This window comes from Clytia hemisphaerica, unplaced genomic scaffold, assembly GCF_902728285.1.
Source record: "Clytia hemisphaerica strain Z4C2 unplaced genomic scaffold, Clytia hemisphaerica genome assembly, whole genome shotgun sequence".
NCBI lineage: Eukaryota > Metazoa > Cnidaria > Hydrozoa > Leptothecata > Clytiidae > Clytia > Clytia hemisphaerica.
The window spans coordinates 598,945-616,937 of NW_027104428.1; the positions used below are offsets into that span (position 1 = coordinate 598,945).

A 17,993-nucleotide genomic window follows, 5' to 3' on the forward strand; every position below is an offset into this window, starting at 1 on the left:
TCAAATTCCATTTATACTCTTTTGAAAATGAAGACCATTCTGTAGACCAGTAGACCAGGGGTAGCCCGGTGATTTTATGAGAGTTTCTATTGGAAGACCGTAAGACCGTCAAATTTGAGATTACAGAGTCAAAGGAAGATAAAAAATCATCAAAAGTTTCAAAGTCCTAACTCAAATTCCATTTATACTCTTTTGAAAATGAAGACCATTCTGTAGACCAGTAGACCAGGGGTAGCCCGTGATTTTATGAGAGTTTTCTATAGGAAGACCGTAAGACCGTCGAATTTAAGATTCAGAGTCGAAGGGAAGGTAAAAAAAGCATCAAAAGACAAGAAAAGCTTTTTTTTCTAGCACTATTTCAGTAAAAATTACTTAAATTTCAAAACTTTTGAGCATTTGGTGTGGTGATCCGAATGTTGAGTTCATCTCTAATCTCCTTTATTTTTCTCATACACGATGGATATCTCCGAAAAAACCCCGGGAAATCAAAAACTCATTCTCGGCTTACTTAGAACCAGAAGGCTGCATCTTCAAATGGATTTGCTATGGTTGGTGGTCTTGGTGATTTTAAGGATGCAACGTACTTTTCATTTGTACGGAACAAAGAATGTGCGACAGGATCATGCAAACGTTTGAACCCAAGATTGTTGAACAGATAGTGCTTTACGCATTGCCAGTATTCGAGCTGGTTGACGTCCTCGATCTTGAAGCGTTGTACACGATTTGATGAAATCTTTACGCTTGATGGGGCTTTCTACCACTGAAAAAGGGAAACCTTTTGTCACTTATTTAAACCAAAAGTTGTTATGCTTTGATTTTAGGCTGATAAAAGATCTTTCGCTGGCTCAGGCAACTGGTAAAGAAAATGCAAAAAAAATAGAACAAGTATTCTCTTACCATTCAATGTAGTACCCATATTGTTTGCTTTTTCAGACGTACTTGGTGATGCCATGACGTCACCTGATCAAAATGAAGAAGAAGAGAACCTTTAAATCAAAACTCATGCACAATAAAAATGAGTTGATTCTTTAGCCAAATAAACAAAATCACCATAAACCTGGAGTTAAGGGTAAAAATGTTGGTATTAATGACCGTACAAGAAAAATTAATGTGCTCACCATTTTGAAGATCTGAAACACGTTCAACAAGGCTGTCCAGAAGATCTTTGATTGTAGCCGTCTCTGGTTCTTCTGTTGGAACTGGACTTCCGATCCATCTGTGACGGGCTCGTTTCCGAGGAGGTTCTATATCGGAGTCTTGTTCGGTAGATGACGAAATGAAACCAATGAGTGCGTCACTGTCAACTTTATCTAAGAAGAGGAAAGAATAGACGCTATTAAATTTGGCAAGGCTAAAGTATGCAAACCATTCGCGGATCAATGGTCAATTAGATACTTATAAATAAAAGGGAGCCAATCCTTACCATTCGTTTTCAAAGTGATAGACTTTGACATGTCCACATCACTTTCATTATCCACGTCAGGTTGTTTGATTGATCTGAAGAAGAAAAAAAGTACTTTAAGTTTCATCTTATAGCTTTAGTAGTTCCCTTTGCGAATAGAATCTTCTCCCAGGATATTGAAAGTTTGTCAAAATACCAATACAAAATAAAAAGAAAGGTAGAAATGTAATTATTCCGTCATCGCATGGTTGTTCAATTCGAAAAATGTCATATCCAGTCAATGGTTGGGGCAAGTTCCAACGGACTTATCTTTGTCGACAACGCACTTTTGAATAGCATCAAGTTTCTTTTCGTCTATCTTGTCCATCAGCATGGTGTTTGCACATCTTACGACGTCTTTAGGTAAGTGTAAGAAAGATCATCTTCGTCAAGACGTCGAGGTTTGAATTGATTAGGTTTACTAAGTATGTTAGGCAGTTCATCGCATTAGACTTAATCCAAGATGGTGCAGAGGGGTCTATATTTTCAAGTGGGTCGGGTATGAAACATTGCCAATCTCCTTTCCCAGCCTCTTGTTCTTACCAATTTTGGCATCGCATTACATGTCAAGAAGAACCAGCTTCCATCTTTCTCATCTTGGGTGACTTGAACTTGATGGCTTGAGGAAACCGGCCATTTTGGAACAGCATTTTTGCAATGTCTGGGGGTGGTCATCTCACGCGTCCATTCATCAACATAAAGCAGCTCTGTATCAATCGTTATCATGGACAGACCAAACGTGGTTTCCTTTGTCAATGGAGATCTTTTCTTCGGGTATTAATGCGGAAAAGAATTCATAATTGACGTTTTGCCTGAGTCGATTTTTCCAATTCGTGTTAGCTTTCCTTGTCTTGTCTGGTACTGGAAGCAAAGTAGGCATTGGTAAATTCTGTGGGCCAATTTNTAGCACTATTTCAGTAAAAATTACTTAAATTTCAAAACTTTTGAGTATTTGGTGTGGTGATCCGAATGTTGAGTTCATCTCTAATCTCCTTTATTTTTCTCATACACGATGGATATCTCCGGAAAAACCCCGGGAAATCAAAACTCATTCTCGGCTTACTTAGAACCAGAAAGGCTGCATCTTCAAATGGATTTGCTATGGTTGGTGGTCTTGGTGATTTTAAGGATGCAACGTACTTTTCATTTGTACGGAACAAAGAATGTGCGACAGGATCATGCAAACGTTTGAACCCAAGATTGTTGAACAGATAGTGCTTTACGCATTGCCAGTATTCGAGCTGGTTGACGTCCTCGATCTTGAAGCGTTTACACGATTTGATGAAATCTTTACGCTTGACGGGGCTTTCTACCACTGAAAAAGGGAAAAACCTTTTGTCACTTATTTAAACCACAAGTTGTTATGCTTTGATTTTAGGCTGATAAAAGATCTTTCGCTGGCTCAGGCAACTGGTAAAGAAAATGCAAAAAAAATAGAACAAGTATTCTCTTACCATTCAATGTAGTACCCATATTGTTTGCTTTTTCAGACGTACTTGGTGATGCCATGACGTCACCTGATCAAAATGAAGAAGAAGAGAACCTTTAAATCAAAACTCATGCACAATAAAAATGAGTTGATTCTTTAGCTAAATAAACAAAATCACCATAAACCTGGTAGTTAAGGGTAAAAATGTTGGTATTAATGACCGTACAAGAAAAATTAATGTGCTCACCATTTTGAAGATCTGAAACACGTTCAACAAGGCTGTTCAGAAGATCTTTGATTGTAGCCGTCTCTGGTTCTTCTGTTGGAACTGGACTTCCGATCCATCTGTGACGGGCTCGTTTCCGAGGAGGTTCTATATCGGAGTCTTGTTCGGTAGATGACGAAATGAAACCAATGAGTGCGTCACTGTCAACTTTATCTAAGAAGAGGAAAGAATAGACGCTATTAAATTTGGCAAGGCTAAAGTATGCAAAACCATTCGCGGATCAATGGTCAATTAGATACTTATAAATAAAAGGGAGCCAATCCTTACCATTCGTTTTCAAAGTGATAGACTTTGACATGTCCACATCACTTTCATTATCCACGTCGGGTTGTTTTGATTGATCTGAAGAAGAAAAAAAGTACTTTAAGTTTCATCTTATAGCTTTAGTAGTTCCCTTTGCGAATAGAATCTTCTCCCATGATATTGAAAGTTCGTCAAAATACCAATACAAAATAAAAAGAAAGGTAGAAAATGTAATTACCGTCATCGCAAGGTTGTTCAATTCGAAAGATGTCATATCCAGTCAATGGTTGGGCAAGTTCAACGGACTTATCTTTGTCGACAACGCACTTTTGAATAGCATCGAGTTTCTTTTCGTCTATCTTGTCCATCAGCATGGTGTTTGCACATCTTACGTCTTTAGGTAAAGTGTAAGAAAGATCATCTTCGTCCAAGACGTCGAGGTTTGAATTGATTAGGTTTACTAAGTATGTTAGGCAGTTCATCGCATTAGACTTAATCCAAGATGGTGCAGAGGGGTCTATATTTTCAAGTGGTCGGGTATGAAACATTGCCAATCTCCTTTCCACAGCCTCTTGTTCTTTACCAAATTTTGGGCATCGCATTACATGTCAAGAAGACACCAGCTTCCATCTTTTCTCATCTTTGGTGACTTGAACTTGATGGCTTGAGGAAACCGGCCATTTTGGAACAGCATTTTTGCAATGTCTGGGGGTGTCATCTCACGCGTCCATTCATCAACATAAAGCAGCTCTGTATCATCGGTTATCATGGACAGACCAAACGTGGTTTCCTTTGTCAAAATGGAGATCTTTTCTTCGGGTATTAATGCAGAAAAGAAGTTCATAATTGACGTTTTGCCTGAGTCGATTTTTCCAATTAGTGTTAGCTTTCTTGTCTTGTCTGGTAGCTGGAAGCAAAGTAGGCATTGGTAAATTCTGTGGGCTAATTTGACTTGGTCTTCTAACCTTGGAAACCAATGCTCGATTGCTGAAGCCATGAAACCTCCGTGGCAATTCGTCCGATAGGGATCAAAATCGTGAAAGCTGCGTGGACTTGTGACGCCAAACTCGTCATCGGTAAAGGGGCAACTGACGTATGCTCGACTTGAAAGTTTTAGATATGTATTGTTTTTCACCTCGATGAAATCGTAGTCGATCTTGATTTTAGGAAAGAGCTGAAAAAGAAAATTGGAAAAATTAGTATGTTTTCAATCCGTCTCAAGTCCATAAAAAGTCTAGAATTGACGGCCTACGGTCTTCCAGTACAAATGCTCATAAATGAGACGGCCTACCGGTGGTCTAACGGTCTATGAAATGGACTACTACAGTTGAGCTACTTTTCAAAGAATTCTAAAAACAGTCATAGATGAAAATAACCAAAAAAACACCTTTTTAAAGTCTAAAATTGACGGCCTACGGTCTTTCAGTACAAATGCTCATAAATGAGACGGCCTACTGGCGGTCTAACGGTCTATGAAATGGACTACCACAGTTGAACTACTTTTCAAAGAATTCTAAAAACAGTCATAGATGATAATATCGAAAAGAAAACCTTTTGAAAGTCTAAAATTGACGGCCTACGGTCTTCCAGTACAAATGCTCATAAATGAGACGGCCTACTGGCGGTCTAACGGTCTATGAAATGGACTACCACAGTTGAGCTACTTTTCAAAGAATTCTAAAAACAGTCATAGATGAAAATAACGAAAAGAACACCTTTTGAAAGTCTAAAATTGACGGCCTACGGTCTTCCAGTACAAATGCTCATAAATGAGACGGCCTACTGGCGGTCTAACGGTCTATGAAATGGACTACCACAGTTGAACTACTTTTCAAAGAATTCTAAAAACAGTCATAGATGATAATATCGAAAAGAAAACCTTTTGAAAGTCTAAAATTGACGGCCTACGGTCTTCCAGTACAAATGCTCATAAATGAGACGGCCTACTGGCGGTCTAACGGTCTATGAAATGGACTACCACAGTTGAACTACTTTTCAAAGAATTCTAAAAACAGTCATAGATGAAAATAACGAAAAGAACACCTTTTTAAAGTCTAAAATTGATGGCCTACGGTCTTTCAGTACAAATGCTCATAAATGAGACGGCCTACTGGCGGTCTAACGGTCTATGAAATGGACTACTACAGTAGTTGAACTACTTTTCAAAGAATTCTAAAAACAGTCATAGATGAAAATAACGAAAAGAACACCTTTTTAAAGTCTAAAATTGACGGCCTACGGTCTTTCAGTACAAATGCTCATAAATGAGACGGCCTACTGGCGGTCTAACGGTCTATGAAATGGACTACCACAGTTGAGCTACTTTTCAAAGAATTCTAAAAACAGTCATAGATGAAAATAACGAAAAGAACACCTTTTGAAAGTCTAAAATTGACGGCCTACGGTCTTCCAGTACAAATGCTCATAAATGAGACGGCCTACTGGCGGTCTAACGGTCTATGAAATGGACTACTACAGTAGTTGAACTACTTTTCAAAGAATTCTAAAAACAGTCATAGATGAAAATAACGAAAAGAACACCTTTTTAAAGTCTAAAATTGACGGCCTACGGTCTTTCAGTACAAATGCTCATAAATGAGACGGCCTACTGGCGGTCTAACGGTCTATGAAATGGACTACCACAGTTGAGCTACTTTTCAAAGAATTCTAAAAACAGTCATAGATGAAAATAACGAAAAGAACACCTTTTGAAAGTCTAAAATTGACGGCCTACGGTCTTCCAGTACAAATGCTCATAAATGAGACGGCCTACTGGCGGTCTAACGGTCTATGAAATGGACTACCACAGTTGAGCTACTTTTCAAAGAATTCTAAAAACAGTCATAGATGAAAATAACGAAAAGAACACCTTTTGAAAGTCTAAAATTGACGGCCTACGGTCTTCCAGTACAAATGCTCATAAATGAGACGGCCTACTGGCGGTCTAACGGTCTATGAAATGGACTACTAACAGTTGAGCTACTTTTCAAAGAATTCTAAAAACAGTCATAGAGGAAAATAACCAAAAGAACACCTTTTGAAAGTCTAAAATTGACGGCCTACGGTCTTCCAGTACAAATGCTCATAAATGAGACGGCCTACTAGCGGCCTAACGGTCTATGAAATGGACTACCACAGTTGAACTACTTTTCAAAGAATTCTAAAAGCAGTCATAGATGAAAATAACTAAAAGAACATCTTTTGAAAGTCTAAAATTGACGGCCTACGGTCTTTCAGTACAAATGCTCATAAATGAGACGGCCTACTGGCGGTCTAACGGTCTATGAAATGGACTACCACAGTTGAACTACTTTTCAAAGAATTCTAAAAACAGTCATAGATGAAAATAACCAAAAGAACACCTTTTGAAAGTCTAAAATTGACGGCCTACGGTCTGCCAGTACAAAATGCTCATAAATGAGACGGCCTACTGGCGGTCTAACGGTCTATGAAATGGACTACTAACAGTTGAGCTACTTTTCAAAGAATTCTAAAAACAGTCATAGATGAAAATAACCAAAAGACACACCTTTTGAAAGTCTAAAATTGACGGCCTACGGTCTGCCAGTACAAATGCTCATAAATGAGACGGCCTACTGGCGGTCTAACGGTCTATGAAATGGACTACTAACAGTTGAGCTACTTTTCAAAGAATTCTAAAAACAGTCATAGATGAAAATAACCAAAAGAACACCTTTTGAAAGTCTAAAATTGATGGCCTACGGTCTGCCAGTACAAATGCTCATAAATGAGACGGCCTACTGGCGGTCTAACGGTCTATGAAATGGACTACTAACAGTTGAGCTACTTTTCAAAGAATTCTAAAAACAGTCATAGATGAAAATAACCAAAAGAACACCTTTTGAAAGTCTAAAATTGACGGCCTACGGTCTGCCAGTACAAATGCTCATAAATGAGACGGCCTACTGGCGGTCTAACGGTCTATGAAATGGACTACTAACAGTTGAGCTACTTTTCAAAGAATTCTAAAAACAGTCATAGATGAAAATAACCAAAAGAACACCTTTTGAAAGTCTAAAATTGACGGCCTACGGTCTGCCAGTACAAATGCTCATAAATGAGACGGCCTACTGGCGGTCTAACGGTCTATGAAATGGACTACTAACAGTTGAGCTACTTTTCAAAGAATTCTAAAAACAGTCATAGATGAAAATAACCAAAAGAACACCTTTTGAAAGTCTAAAATTGATGGCCTACGGTCTGCCAGTACAAATGCTCATAAATGAGACGGCCTACTGGCGGTCTAAACGGTCTATGAAATGGACTACTAACAGTTGAGCTACTTTTCAAAGAATTCTAAAAACAGTCATAGATGAAAATAACCAAAAGAACACCTTTTGAAAGTCTAAAATTGACGGCCTACTACGGTCTGCCAGTACAAATGCTCATAAATGAGACGGCCTACTGGCGGTCTAACGGTCTATGAAATGGACTACTAACAGTTGAGCTACTTTTCAAAGAATTCTAAAAACAGTCATAGATGAAAATAACCAAAAGAACACCTTTTGAAAGTCTAAAATTGACGGCCTACGGTCTGCCAGTACAAATGCTCATAAATGAGACGGCCTACTGGCGGTCTAACGGTCTATGAAATGGACTACTAACAGTTGAGCTACTTTTCAAAGAATTCTAAAAACAGTCATAGATGAAAATAACCAAAAGAACACCTTTTGAAAGTCTAAAATTGACGGCCTACGGTCTGCCAGTACAAATGCTCATAAATGAGACGGCCTACTGGTGGTCTAACGGTCTATGAAATGGACTACCACAGTTGAGCTACTTTTCAAAGAATTCTAAAAACAGTCATAGATGAAAATAACGAAAAGAACACCTTTTAAGAGTCTAAAATTGACGGCCTACGGTCTTCCAGTACAAATGCTCATAAATGAGACGGCCTACTGGCGGTCTAACGGTCTATGAAATGGACTACCAGAGTTGAACTTTTCAATTTATAAACTTAAAAATGAAAGAAAAAATCTGATGGTCATGTTGTAAAAGATTACGAGTTAACGAATTCAAGCCTTAAATTTTTAGGAGACTAACCATTTTATCAAAATTAAAGTACTTACTTCAGTATGAATGCTAGACATATGCTTCAAAAGATTTGCATTGTTTGCCAATACTAATTCCTTCAGTCCTGCGTTCGTTTGTACTTTGCATAGAAATTCTTCAGGATCGCAAAGAAGTTTGAATGTGAATTTTGCTGTCGGTGAAGAAAAAAAGGAAAAGCTGTAGAAATGTAGATTTTTCCACTTTACAAAGTTCAATTTTTTTTAAATCGATAGGAAACTCAAACAGTTTAATATCAAGAAAAACGTTATGTTGAAATTATTCAATTACTCCTAAAAGTTTACGAAATTCACAGCCATGAAACAATTTCAAAGTGCCTAATAATTAAGTTACCTTCTTCAGGTTTGAAATAAACCATGCCACGGTACAATCGATAGTTAAGCTTCTTCATCAATTCAGATATTTTGTCTGCCGCCTTCGATAGGTTTGATGATGGCGGTGCCTCAGGAAGATCCTCGTCTAATGTCCCCATACCGTCATAAATATGGACAAGTTTAGATTTTGTCAGATTTTTGCTGGCGTTGGAAAATGATTCTGCAATCCGGATATCACAGCAGTGAAGACGACACACTTCCTGACGTTGGGCACGAACAGTCTCGTCAACCATATCACAAGGCATTGTAGGATTAGCTTTTTCAAAGCAGTGGAACAGGCTGTCATGTATGAGTGTTTGGATGCATTTGCTATTGTGATCCTAAAACAAAGGCAAAAAAATGATTAAAAATATCAAAAATTCGGTTCTAATTCCTTGCTAAAAGTTTTAGGTCTGCCGCTGAAATATAAAATTTGTAAATTTGAGTTAACGGAAATAATAGATGAAATTTTTCTCACTTTAACAGTTTGTTGCAGCATTCTGAATATTGACTCTCTATCATTGGTAGAAGATTTGGTCACCATCGGCTTATTTTCAAATTTGGTGTCGGTAGCGTTATGAAATCCCTGAAAAATTTCATGTTCCTGGATGATAGATTTTTCATAACAGATGAAAAAATTGATACAAGCACGGAAGGGATCTTGTGGTCTTGTTTCTCCACGCTTTTTCGGGTTGGATTGAGTTCCAGAGACGCACGAAATGAAGAATTTTATTTTCATATTTGCTAGCAGTTCATCAAGAATGAAACGGACATTACAAATGGATAGTTTATCCTCGTCTGCGAAAATGGCACGACGTGCTAGAACACCATCGGTTTTTTTTATCTAAATTAAAAAAAGTAAGAAGTTATTGCAAAGTTAAGTTTAAATTTGTAGAAGAGAACTTAGCATAAAAAGCGCAGCATAATTTGTTTTAAATTTTGAAACATTCCTTCACGTCAACCCAATTTCTTGCACAGAAATCACTTGGAAGTCTACCATTTAAGACAAAAAGTTTTTCCATAAGTTACATTTCTCGGAATTTTAATTGAAATATAAAATATTCACTTCTTACCAAAGGCATGATGTTGTTCTGTAAGGAATCAATAATTGCCCTAGAATTCAGCTGTCTTGACGGGTGTGATGACATCTTGAAAATTGCAAAAAATTCTTCTGCACATAAAAATCCAATCTGTATTCTACACTGTTTAATACAAATTGTGTATCTCTTGCGGAACACAAAAAATTGCTACCGTCTATCTCTGTCGTATTTGATGACTATTTGTTGATCAAGAAATAAGTAGTGTAGCATCTTTAATGGTAAACTTTATTAGCTTGTCGTTAATACTTACTTCGCAGTGCGTTTTAGACATTAATGATATGCCCTTGATAATACACTTGCATTATAATATCATTGTGCAGAAAAGATCAACAATAAGAAATTTAAACAAGCACAAAATGGCTGGGCTGAAAGAACTAAAAAATTAATAAGGTGCCTCGAAATGCCTTCACAATATTTCAGTCAAATCTTTCTAGAAATCAATGAAATAGTACATCAAGATAATTCTGTGAAAATTTCAAGCCAGCACCTTCAAAATTTATCATTCAAACTGACAGGAAAGTTGTTATCTTAAATATAGTTCTTATAATTTTAATTTTGGCGAAAAACTATCGTTTCCACAAAATACCCCTAAAATATGTCCAAAATCAGTTAAAGTGTTTCATTGGGTACAGATTCAAAGATATCTAGAAATAAAAAATCTTTTTGTGAAGGAAAATAAGAGAAAAATTTCAAAAACTATCTACCAATAATAAACTGATAATCTTGATATTCTTATAAAGCTCGGAGACAGAGATGGAACAGCGATTAACTGAAAAGACAATGCGGTACATATTCCAGCCGCGGCTTTCTTATACTATGATTGAAATAATTAGCTCATCGATTTACTGCATGGGTTAGCAAAAATTTGAAGACATTGACGTAGAGAGACGGAAATTTTTCTGAGAAATCGTTCAAATGCTGGTCAATTAAATCAGTTTTCGACCGTTGAAGTTTTTCCTCTTCTAAAAATAATAGTTCGAATTATGGTGAACGAAATAACATTTTATTTTTCATTTCATGAATTTTTATCAATTATATTTGTCTTGGCGTAAGGCCGAAAAGCTTTTTTGGAGAGGATATTAATTTGGCAAATGGATGGAAAAGGTCAACTTGACTGGAAATTATGCTGGTTGCAGCGGATGATTTTGGCCAAAAATCGTTGAAGTCAAATAAAGTCTGTCCCTGTCTCAATATCTGTCACTCTAGTCTAAGATGTAATAGAATAGAAAGTATTTAGTGGGAAATTAATTGATGGCGATAGGGCAAATAATAAATTTTGGCAGAAACTAAACTTGGTGGTTTTCAGGTGAATCTACCACTGCCAAGCTTTCCTTACGCTAATTTGTAAAATTTGTAAAAATTGAAATAATTCAATAAATCAAGCAAAACAAAAACTATTGGTCACTTAAAGAACTAATAGATATGTAAACTTTAGACTGCAGAGGGAATTTATTAAAAGTATTTTCCTATTTGATATGTTATAAATATATAATTTTGTTGTTTTCTTCAAGGATTTAAACTGGCTTGTATCAAATCTCCATACAGCTCGTGTAACGATATTTGTTCACATCGTGCCATTTGTGGGATAATACTGGACGGCGCTGATTGGCCAGGGACGTTATTAATTTCAATAAGATGGGGTTCATTGTTTACATCATTGATGATGTAATCAATACGAACGACACCTCTCATCCCCAAAGCATCGTAAATTCGTTGTGTGAGAGTTTTGATTTTCATAGTCATTTTGTCATCAAGATCAGCAGGTGTCACCTCATCAACTTTTCCTTCATATTTAGCCTCGTAATCGAAAAATTCGTTGTCGGTAATGATCTCAGTGATCGGGAGGACTTTGATTTGTTTGTCGGCCTTTCGGTACACCCCGTTAGTGATTTCCCGTCCACCGACAAATGATTCGATCATCACCTGCAAAATAACATGACAAACCTGCATTAATGATTTTGCAATTTTGTAGCCAGTAGAAGTCAAATCACTGAGAAGTGGGACTCTTCAATATGAATTTGTTGATTTAAAAAAAAAAGAAAATGCTCAGTGAAGTTTCAAAGTTATTAAGTTAACGCTGGATTCTAAAGTTTAAACTTACATTTTAGAGGTTCTCAACTTTGGGGAAGGCTGGAGACTTCAAAAATGGTCAGATTTGGCTGAAACTTGGCACACTTGATCCTTGCGTGAATCCCTAGGGTGTTTTTTCATATTGTCGAAATCTCCATTTTTAAGGGCGTGGTCACGAGTTTTGGCCTCGAAACGAGGCTCGCTATAAAAGTCAGGGCTAATCTCCTCGTCACACAAAGAAAAAGGGTTAGGCCTGGGCACGAGGATGAAGTGAAATAGTATCTTTAATCAAGATGCGATTATGTGTATTATTGTATACTCGAATTATTGAATTAAAAGTTAACGCGCTGCAATTTGTTACTCTGAGTATCAGAGGCCAAGTTTTCAAAGAGAAAATATTAATTCATTCGAGCTGTGATACTCACGGTAGCAATTTGTGGCTTACATTGTTAGGTAATCGTAGTTTGAAAGAAATTAAATAATTAATTTGAAAACAGCTTGTCTTGTCAAAAAAACTTGTTGGTCAATTTTCTTGTTTAGAGAAAAAGGTCACTCAAAAATCCCTTCACTCTTCAAAATACATTAAGTATAGCTGCTCTCATACAGGGTGTCCCTAATTAAAGTATCGAGTTTGAACATGCTATTGAGTAGAAAAGTTTGTGTGTGTTATCCCTAATAAAATAATGAATAATGAATACACACATAAAAGTTTCTACTCATCGTTGTGTTTCGACTCGATACTTTCATTAGGGACACCCTGTATATCAATGCACTACTTTTGCCTCAAATTATATTTCATTAGAATGATTCCCATGAGGGTAATTTAATTGAATACACATAACTTTCCAAGACAAAAAAAACCTAGCAAGCTTAGAAAAGTATACCTGACTACCATGTTTAAATGCCAGGGAAATGGCCTCTTGTAATTGTGTCTTCTCTTTCACCTTGGTCACGCCATAGCTGCTGCCACCATCTGTTGGTTTAACAAAACACGGTAACCCAATCTTCATCAGTACTTCATCATCATTCACTGTTTCACCACGTTTCACTAACACCGCTTCTGCCACGTTTGCTAGATTCAAGCTACGGATGAATTGCTTAACGTAAAACTTGTGAAAAGCTAACGTGGTAACAACAGCAGATGAAGTCGTGTAAGGAATACCTATCATATCGAAATAACCTTGCAGCTTTCCATCCTCACCTGGAGTCCCATGAACTAGAATAAAAGCAACGTCAAAAGTGATCTTTATGTTATCCTTGTGTATGAAGCTGAAGTCATTTTTATTAATCGGGTACCGTCCGTCGGCGTCGTACGCCGTCCATTCAACGTCGTCGATGTATACACGAGTAGGAAGATACTTTGATAAGTCCAAGTTCTCAAAAACACCTTGAGCGCTTTTCACTGAGATATCTTTTTCTTTGCTATAGCCTCCTTCAATAACAGCAACTCGCAACATCTTGTCTTGCATTTTTTTGCAATGATTCTTACCATTGACCTATCATTTTATTGCAGCTTGCATATCTTTTCATTCAAAGTTATTAGTGATTAGATAATTGCCTTTTCGACAGATGGTTTTTTTAATTTAATTGTATTTCAGGCACTTTCATATATCTCAATTCAATGACTATTCGTCCCGGGGGGGGGGGGTACTACCCTTGTCGACCGACGGGGGTGCTCCGCTGAGGTTCGAAAAATGGACCCTACTGTACGTGGGACTCGAAATTTGCAAAAAAAGTGACCCTGAATGGGACTGAAATTCCAAAATTTTCTCAAATTTTCTACACGCTTTTTTTTTTATAAGAATACACTTTATAAGAATGTCCATGATGAGAATGGCCAAAAAATTAAGAATATGCTAAGAATATCACCATCATGGAATTTGGCTACTAAAGCTAAGAATATCATTTTTAGAGCATTTTAAATTATAAATTGCCAATTACCCCCAAGTAATAAGAATGATGTAAGAATATTTTAGGATGACTTTCCAAAAAAGGTTTAGAATATCCATGATGAAATGGATTTACACCATTCTTATAAAAAAAAAAGCGTGTACTTTTTCCTCAAATTTTCCAAAAAAAAGGCACCCTACGAGGGACTAACTTTTCTGTTTTGGTGTTTTTGCGACCCTACCTGGGACTCGTGGAGGTTAAAAAAGTACCCTGAACAGCGGAGTATCCCCGTTACCTATCTTGCCCTAGTACCCCCCCCCCGGGCTATTCGTCCTATTCATAATTGCCCCCGCAGGAGCGTAGCGACGACATAGCTTCACGCATAGATATTAGACTGGAATCTCGAAATTTTGTTGCGCGTGTTTGTTTGTATTTTGTCGCGCAAGCATCCCTGTAGTTAGTCTCTTCCGTAAATGTTCGGCTTTTTTCTGGGACGGTAGTATACATATTTTCATATTACGTTATATGCTATTACCATTATTACATATTACAATTTATTAGTTTTGATTTAGCTTTGAAAAGCTGAAGCGAGTGTTTTAAATATATAAAAGTGTCTAATTTATCTTTGTCTGTTATTTTATTAATAACTACCTTTATTGTTTATAAAGCTTATTGAGTTTTAAATACCATCATATGGCCGTAACTAGAGAAACTCCTTCTTAGTAAAACAAGATACTGGCAAAGTACAAAAAAGTTGAATGTATGCGTATGTAAAGTTGAATCCAAAAGTGGTTGAATGAATGTTGAATGTCAATCAATGTAAAAAAACTTTTTCTTTTGCTCTTCAAAATAGATTTACATCACTTAGAGTGTTTTTACTGTTTTTTCAGTGTGGTAAATCTATTTCAAAAACCTGAAAAAAGTTTGTTTACATTCGTTTAACTTTACATGCGCACGTTCAATTTTTTCATGCAGTTGCGATAGCTAAATAACTTACGCTCTAGGGGTTTGGTGAAATAGCTCCAATTCTGGCTTTCAAAGTTAGAAGGGACCTTCCCGAAGGCATTTTTAACGGTGGTTAGACTAGGCAGTATAGACTTAAACTCGTATATCAAGATTACGGGATTTCAAGTACGGGCCGATTTTACTTTTGTTTTGAGTGGTTTCATTTTCGATTTCAAGCCAACATCTTAGCAACGGGGTGCCCAGAGATTTGGAAAAAGAGGATAAGAAATGCGCTATTCATCTATTTGAAGCTAGGCTGTAGAATCTTTTGTTTCTATTGAAATGTCTGCGGCCGATCGATTGTTTTCGTTCTGAACCAATCAGAGCGCTTGATTCGTTATGCGCACAAGACTAGAAGTACAAACAAAAAATGGCAGCCGTGATTGATATCGAAAGTGAATTTTTTTTCTTTCTAAAGTCGAGAATTTTGTTATTTTTTATAAGCACTTTTTTACTTTGGACAAGACTTTGGGTTGCGAGCCTTAAATAGTTTCTCAGCTTTATTTGTAAAAAATATTTCCCTTGCTGGATAATTTAGATACCAAAATAATTGAAATGTGTTGCGTAAGAATACAAACGAAGCTGGTAAAACTAGTTTATCATTATTCTTGGGCTAAAGTTTCTAAGAAACAATACCATAAAGGCCTTCAGTAGGGATAGCGAGGTTGAAAATAAAACCTTGGAGGACAAAAAAACAACAACAAATGTCAAAGAAAGAAAAGGAAAAAAGAAACGATGGCCATTCATGATATCAATGCCAGGAGGTCATAAATACCATGAAGGCTTTCTTGTAAGAACTTTATGAGTTCTAGACAACAAAACATAAAATAATCTTACAATACCATTGAAAAAATACAAAAATTATACCGAAGACATCACCAGGGGATTTCCCCAGATATGTTAGAAAAAATATTATATATACAAAAACATCGTAAAAATGAGGTTAAAAAAACTGAAAAAACTATGCATTTCCATCCAACCCAACAAATAATAGTGTATAAAAATTAAATATTCTTCCACAGTGTATATATTATGTATATTTGAATTACAGATTGTCATTGTTAGTTTGTATTTTTTTTTCAGTGCATAATATGACTTCGCTATTTCTCTGAATATAAATTTTCTTTGCAACTGCTGCAAAAGATTAAGAACAAAAAGACTTTTCAGTATAATTTAACTTCATTTATAGGCCTTTAAAACACCTCAAATCAATGTGTATTGCAGAGCATGAAGAAAAATAGATCACCATTGACTTTACTTGAAGTAAAAAGTTGGATATACAATAAAAATGACCAAAGCCTTTCCAACTGTGTTCTTGAGTAGTACATTTCATACAGATTTTAAGACTTCAAAGCTGATTAAAAATTGGATTATTGCTCCATGAACACTAAATGCAAAAGGTGTTATGACTCAATGCTAAAAAAATTTAAATCTAAATTTGAAAAATATAGTTTAAAGATATCATCAGACTGAAAATATGAATATAAATTTAAATTATAGAAGCATTTCTGGCTCTTCCTGGTTTGTTTACATTTGGCAATTTTGGCCTACATGTTCCCTGATTTGATGACTTGTTTTGACCTGCTTCCCAAATTAAGGGATAGCTTCAGGGCAAAAGCCCCCAAATCAAAATATAGACAAATGAAGTAGACTTATCATTGCAGCACGTATCCATTTCATCTATACCATGCAATATGTATTTATGCCTCAAAATTCAGTTTCCAAGGACAACCTGGATAAAAAACAAACATCGAAATAAAGATTCCAAAAAGAAGTTGCATCAAAATCCACTTCGCCAGAACATTTACATAATAATGTGTATATCGAAATCCCCAATTTTCCATTGAACATTCTGATAATAAATATATCGACATCCATTTTTCAAAGGGCATACAGGTCCAACCGCTCAAATCCACTTTTTCCATAAATATAACATCAAACACCATAGAATTATTATTCCATCCTGCTTCTGTTGAGTCAAATAGATATAATACACGTAAAGTTTTCGTACATCAGTTCCCGCTCATCTTTTAGCAGTCCTTTTCTGCTGGCACTGCAGAGAACAGACGTGACAGTCAACATGCAAAAATGTCTGAATCTTGAGTCAATCGTCGTTGCATCAGCAACCTGTACTTGGATGGCCAATACTTCTATGCGACGGTGTTGTTAACAGTATTTCACAAAGAATATGATAACTAGCCTGAAAATAAAATGTAAATCTGTATATGAAATTACCCTAATCCGTTTAAATACAAAATGCAAATTCCACGGATTAAGCAATATTTTGAATGTAAAAGTACCAAAGCCTTGCACCTTCTAAATCATAATCTACTGACTGGTCAAAATCATGACCCTTCAGGTAGTCACAATTTATAAATATCACATGTCAAAGTTATTTTTTTGAAATGTTTTTGTTGTTGAAACCTTGAAATTTTCAACCCAAAAATCAATGGTTTCCCTAGATAGAGCTAAAAGTACCACAGAGGAAATCAAGTATACTTACTGAATCTCAATTCCATTACCATGGGGCAAGTTTTGCTTAAAATTACATTTTTTTATCTAAAAGTTGAAGAAAAACAACAAAATTATCAATTGATTTTGCCCATCTTAAATCAAAATGCCAAGACGTTTTAGAGAGTGCCGGGGTAAACTAATACTTACATGATCACTATCAACCTTCCTACTACCCATAAAAATTATGTCTGCAACACAAAAAATTCATTCAGAGCAATACAAGCCAGAAAGAAATTGGTCCCAATTTTTCAAAATTTCAAGCATGCCTCATGTCCGCCATCTTTACTCCCAGAATATGGAATGATTTTCCTCGATTTTCTCAGGGGAAACCCCCAAAAAGATCAAAGATTCACTCCCCAGTCTCTTTTTCACAAAGAACTCACTGGAAAGCTTTATTCAAAGGACTTTTTTCTTGAACATTGGTTAACCTGTACGTAACGCCATTTTGTTTCGGCCTTCCTTCTTGCTCAACTATTCTACAGCCTTGCTTCTTCAAAGGGTGCCGAATTCAAAGGGAAAGAATAGGAAAACAGCGAGCGGCAGCGGCGTTTCTTATCCTCTTTTCCCAAAT

General features: G+C 36.3%; 4 protein-coding genes and 1 long non-coding RNA gene across 5 annotated transcripts; all 5 read right to left on the reverse strand.

The window, feature by feature from the left end:
• Window positions 1-620: 620 nt before the first annotated feature.
• Window positions 621-1,775, reverse strand: LOC136820516 (uncharacterized). Its single transcript, XM_067076703.1, has 5 exons — window positions 1,708-1,775; window positions 1,424-1,497; window positions 1,119-1,310; window positions 898-960; window positions 621-760 (listed from the first exon to the last, which is right to left on the reverse strand). Exons 1-5 carry the CDS (start codon window positions 1,773-1,775, stop codon window positions 621-623), a joined length of 537 nt encoding a protein of 178 aa, XP_066932804.1.
• Window positions 1,776-2,356: 581 nt separating this feature from the next.
• On the reverse strand, window positions 2,357-4,001 carry LOC136820517 (uncharacterized). Its single transcript, XM_067076704.1, has 5 exons — window positions 3,638-4,001; window positions 3,424-3,498; window positions 3,118-3,309; window positions 2,896-2,958; window positions 2,357-2,756 (listed from the first exon to the last, which is right to left on the reverse strand). The coding sequence occupies exons 1-5, from the start codon at window positions 3,999-4,001 to the stop codon at window positions 2,377-2,379; spliced, it is 1,074 nt and encodes a 357-aa protein (XP_066932805.1). The 3' UTR covers window positions 2,357-2,376.
• On the reverse strand, window positions 4,001-10,097 carry LOC136820519 (uncharacterized; the record flags this gene model as incomplete). Its single annotated transcript, XM_067076705.1, is given in 5 exon segments — window positions 4,001-4,573; window positions 8,490-8,623; window positions 8,824-9,184; window positions 9,322-9,687; window positions 9,917-10,097. Coding segments are annotated over 5 exon segments (1,509 nt in total).
• Window positions 10,098-11,370: 1,273 nt separating this feature from the next.
• Window positions 11,371-13,515, reverse strand: LOC136820477 (D-alanine--D-alanine ligase-like). Its single transcript, XM_067076662.1, has 2 exons — window positions 12,898-13,515; window positions 11,371-11,866 (listed from the first exon to the last, which is right to left on the reverse strand). Exons 1-2 carry the CDS (start codon window positions 13,480-13,482, stop codon window positions 11,450-11,452), a joined length of 1,002 nt encoding a protein of 333 aa, XP_066932763.1. The 5' UTR covers window positions 13,483-13,515; the 3' UTR covers window positions 11,371-11,449.
• A 2,796-nt stretch (window positions 13,516-16,311) lies between these two features.
• Window positions 16,312-17,746, reverse strand: LOC136820488 (uncharacterized). The gene is made up of 2 exons (XR_010848596.1): window positions 17,412-17,746; window positions 16,312-17,108 (listed from the first exon to the last, which is right to left on the reverse strand). It is a non-coding gene; the product is annotated as an uncharacterized lncRNA (long non-coding RNA).
• Window positions 17,747-17,993: the final 247 nt, after the last annotated feature.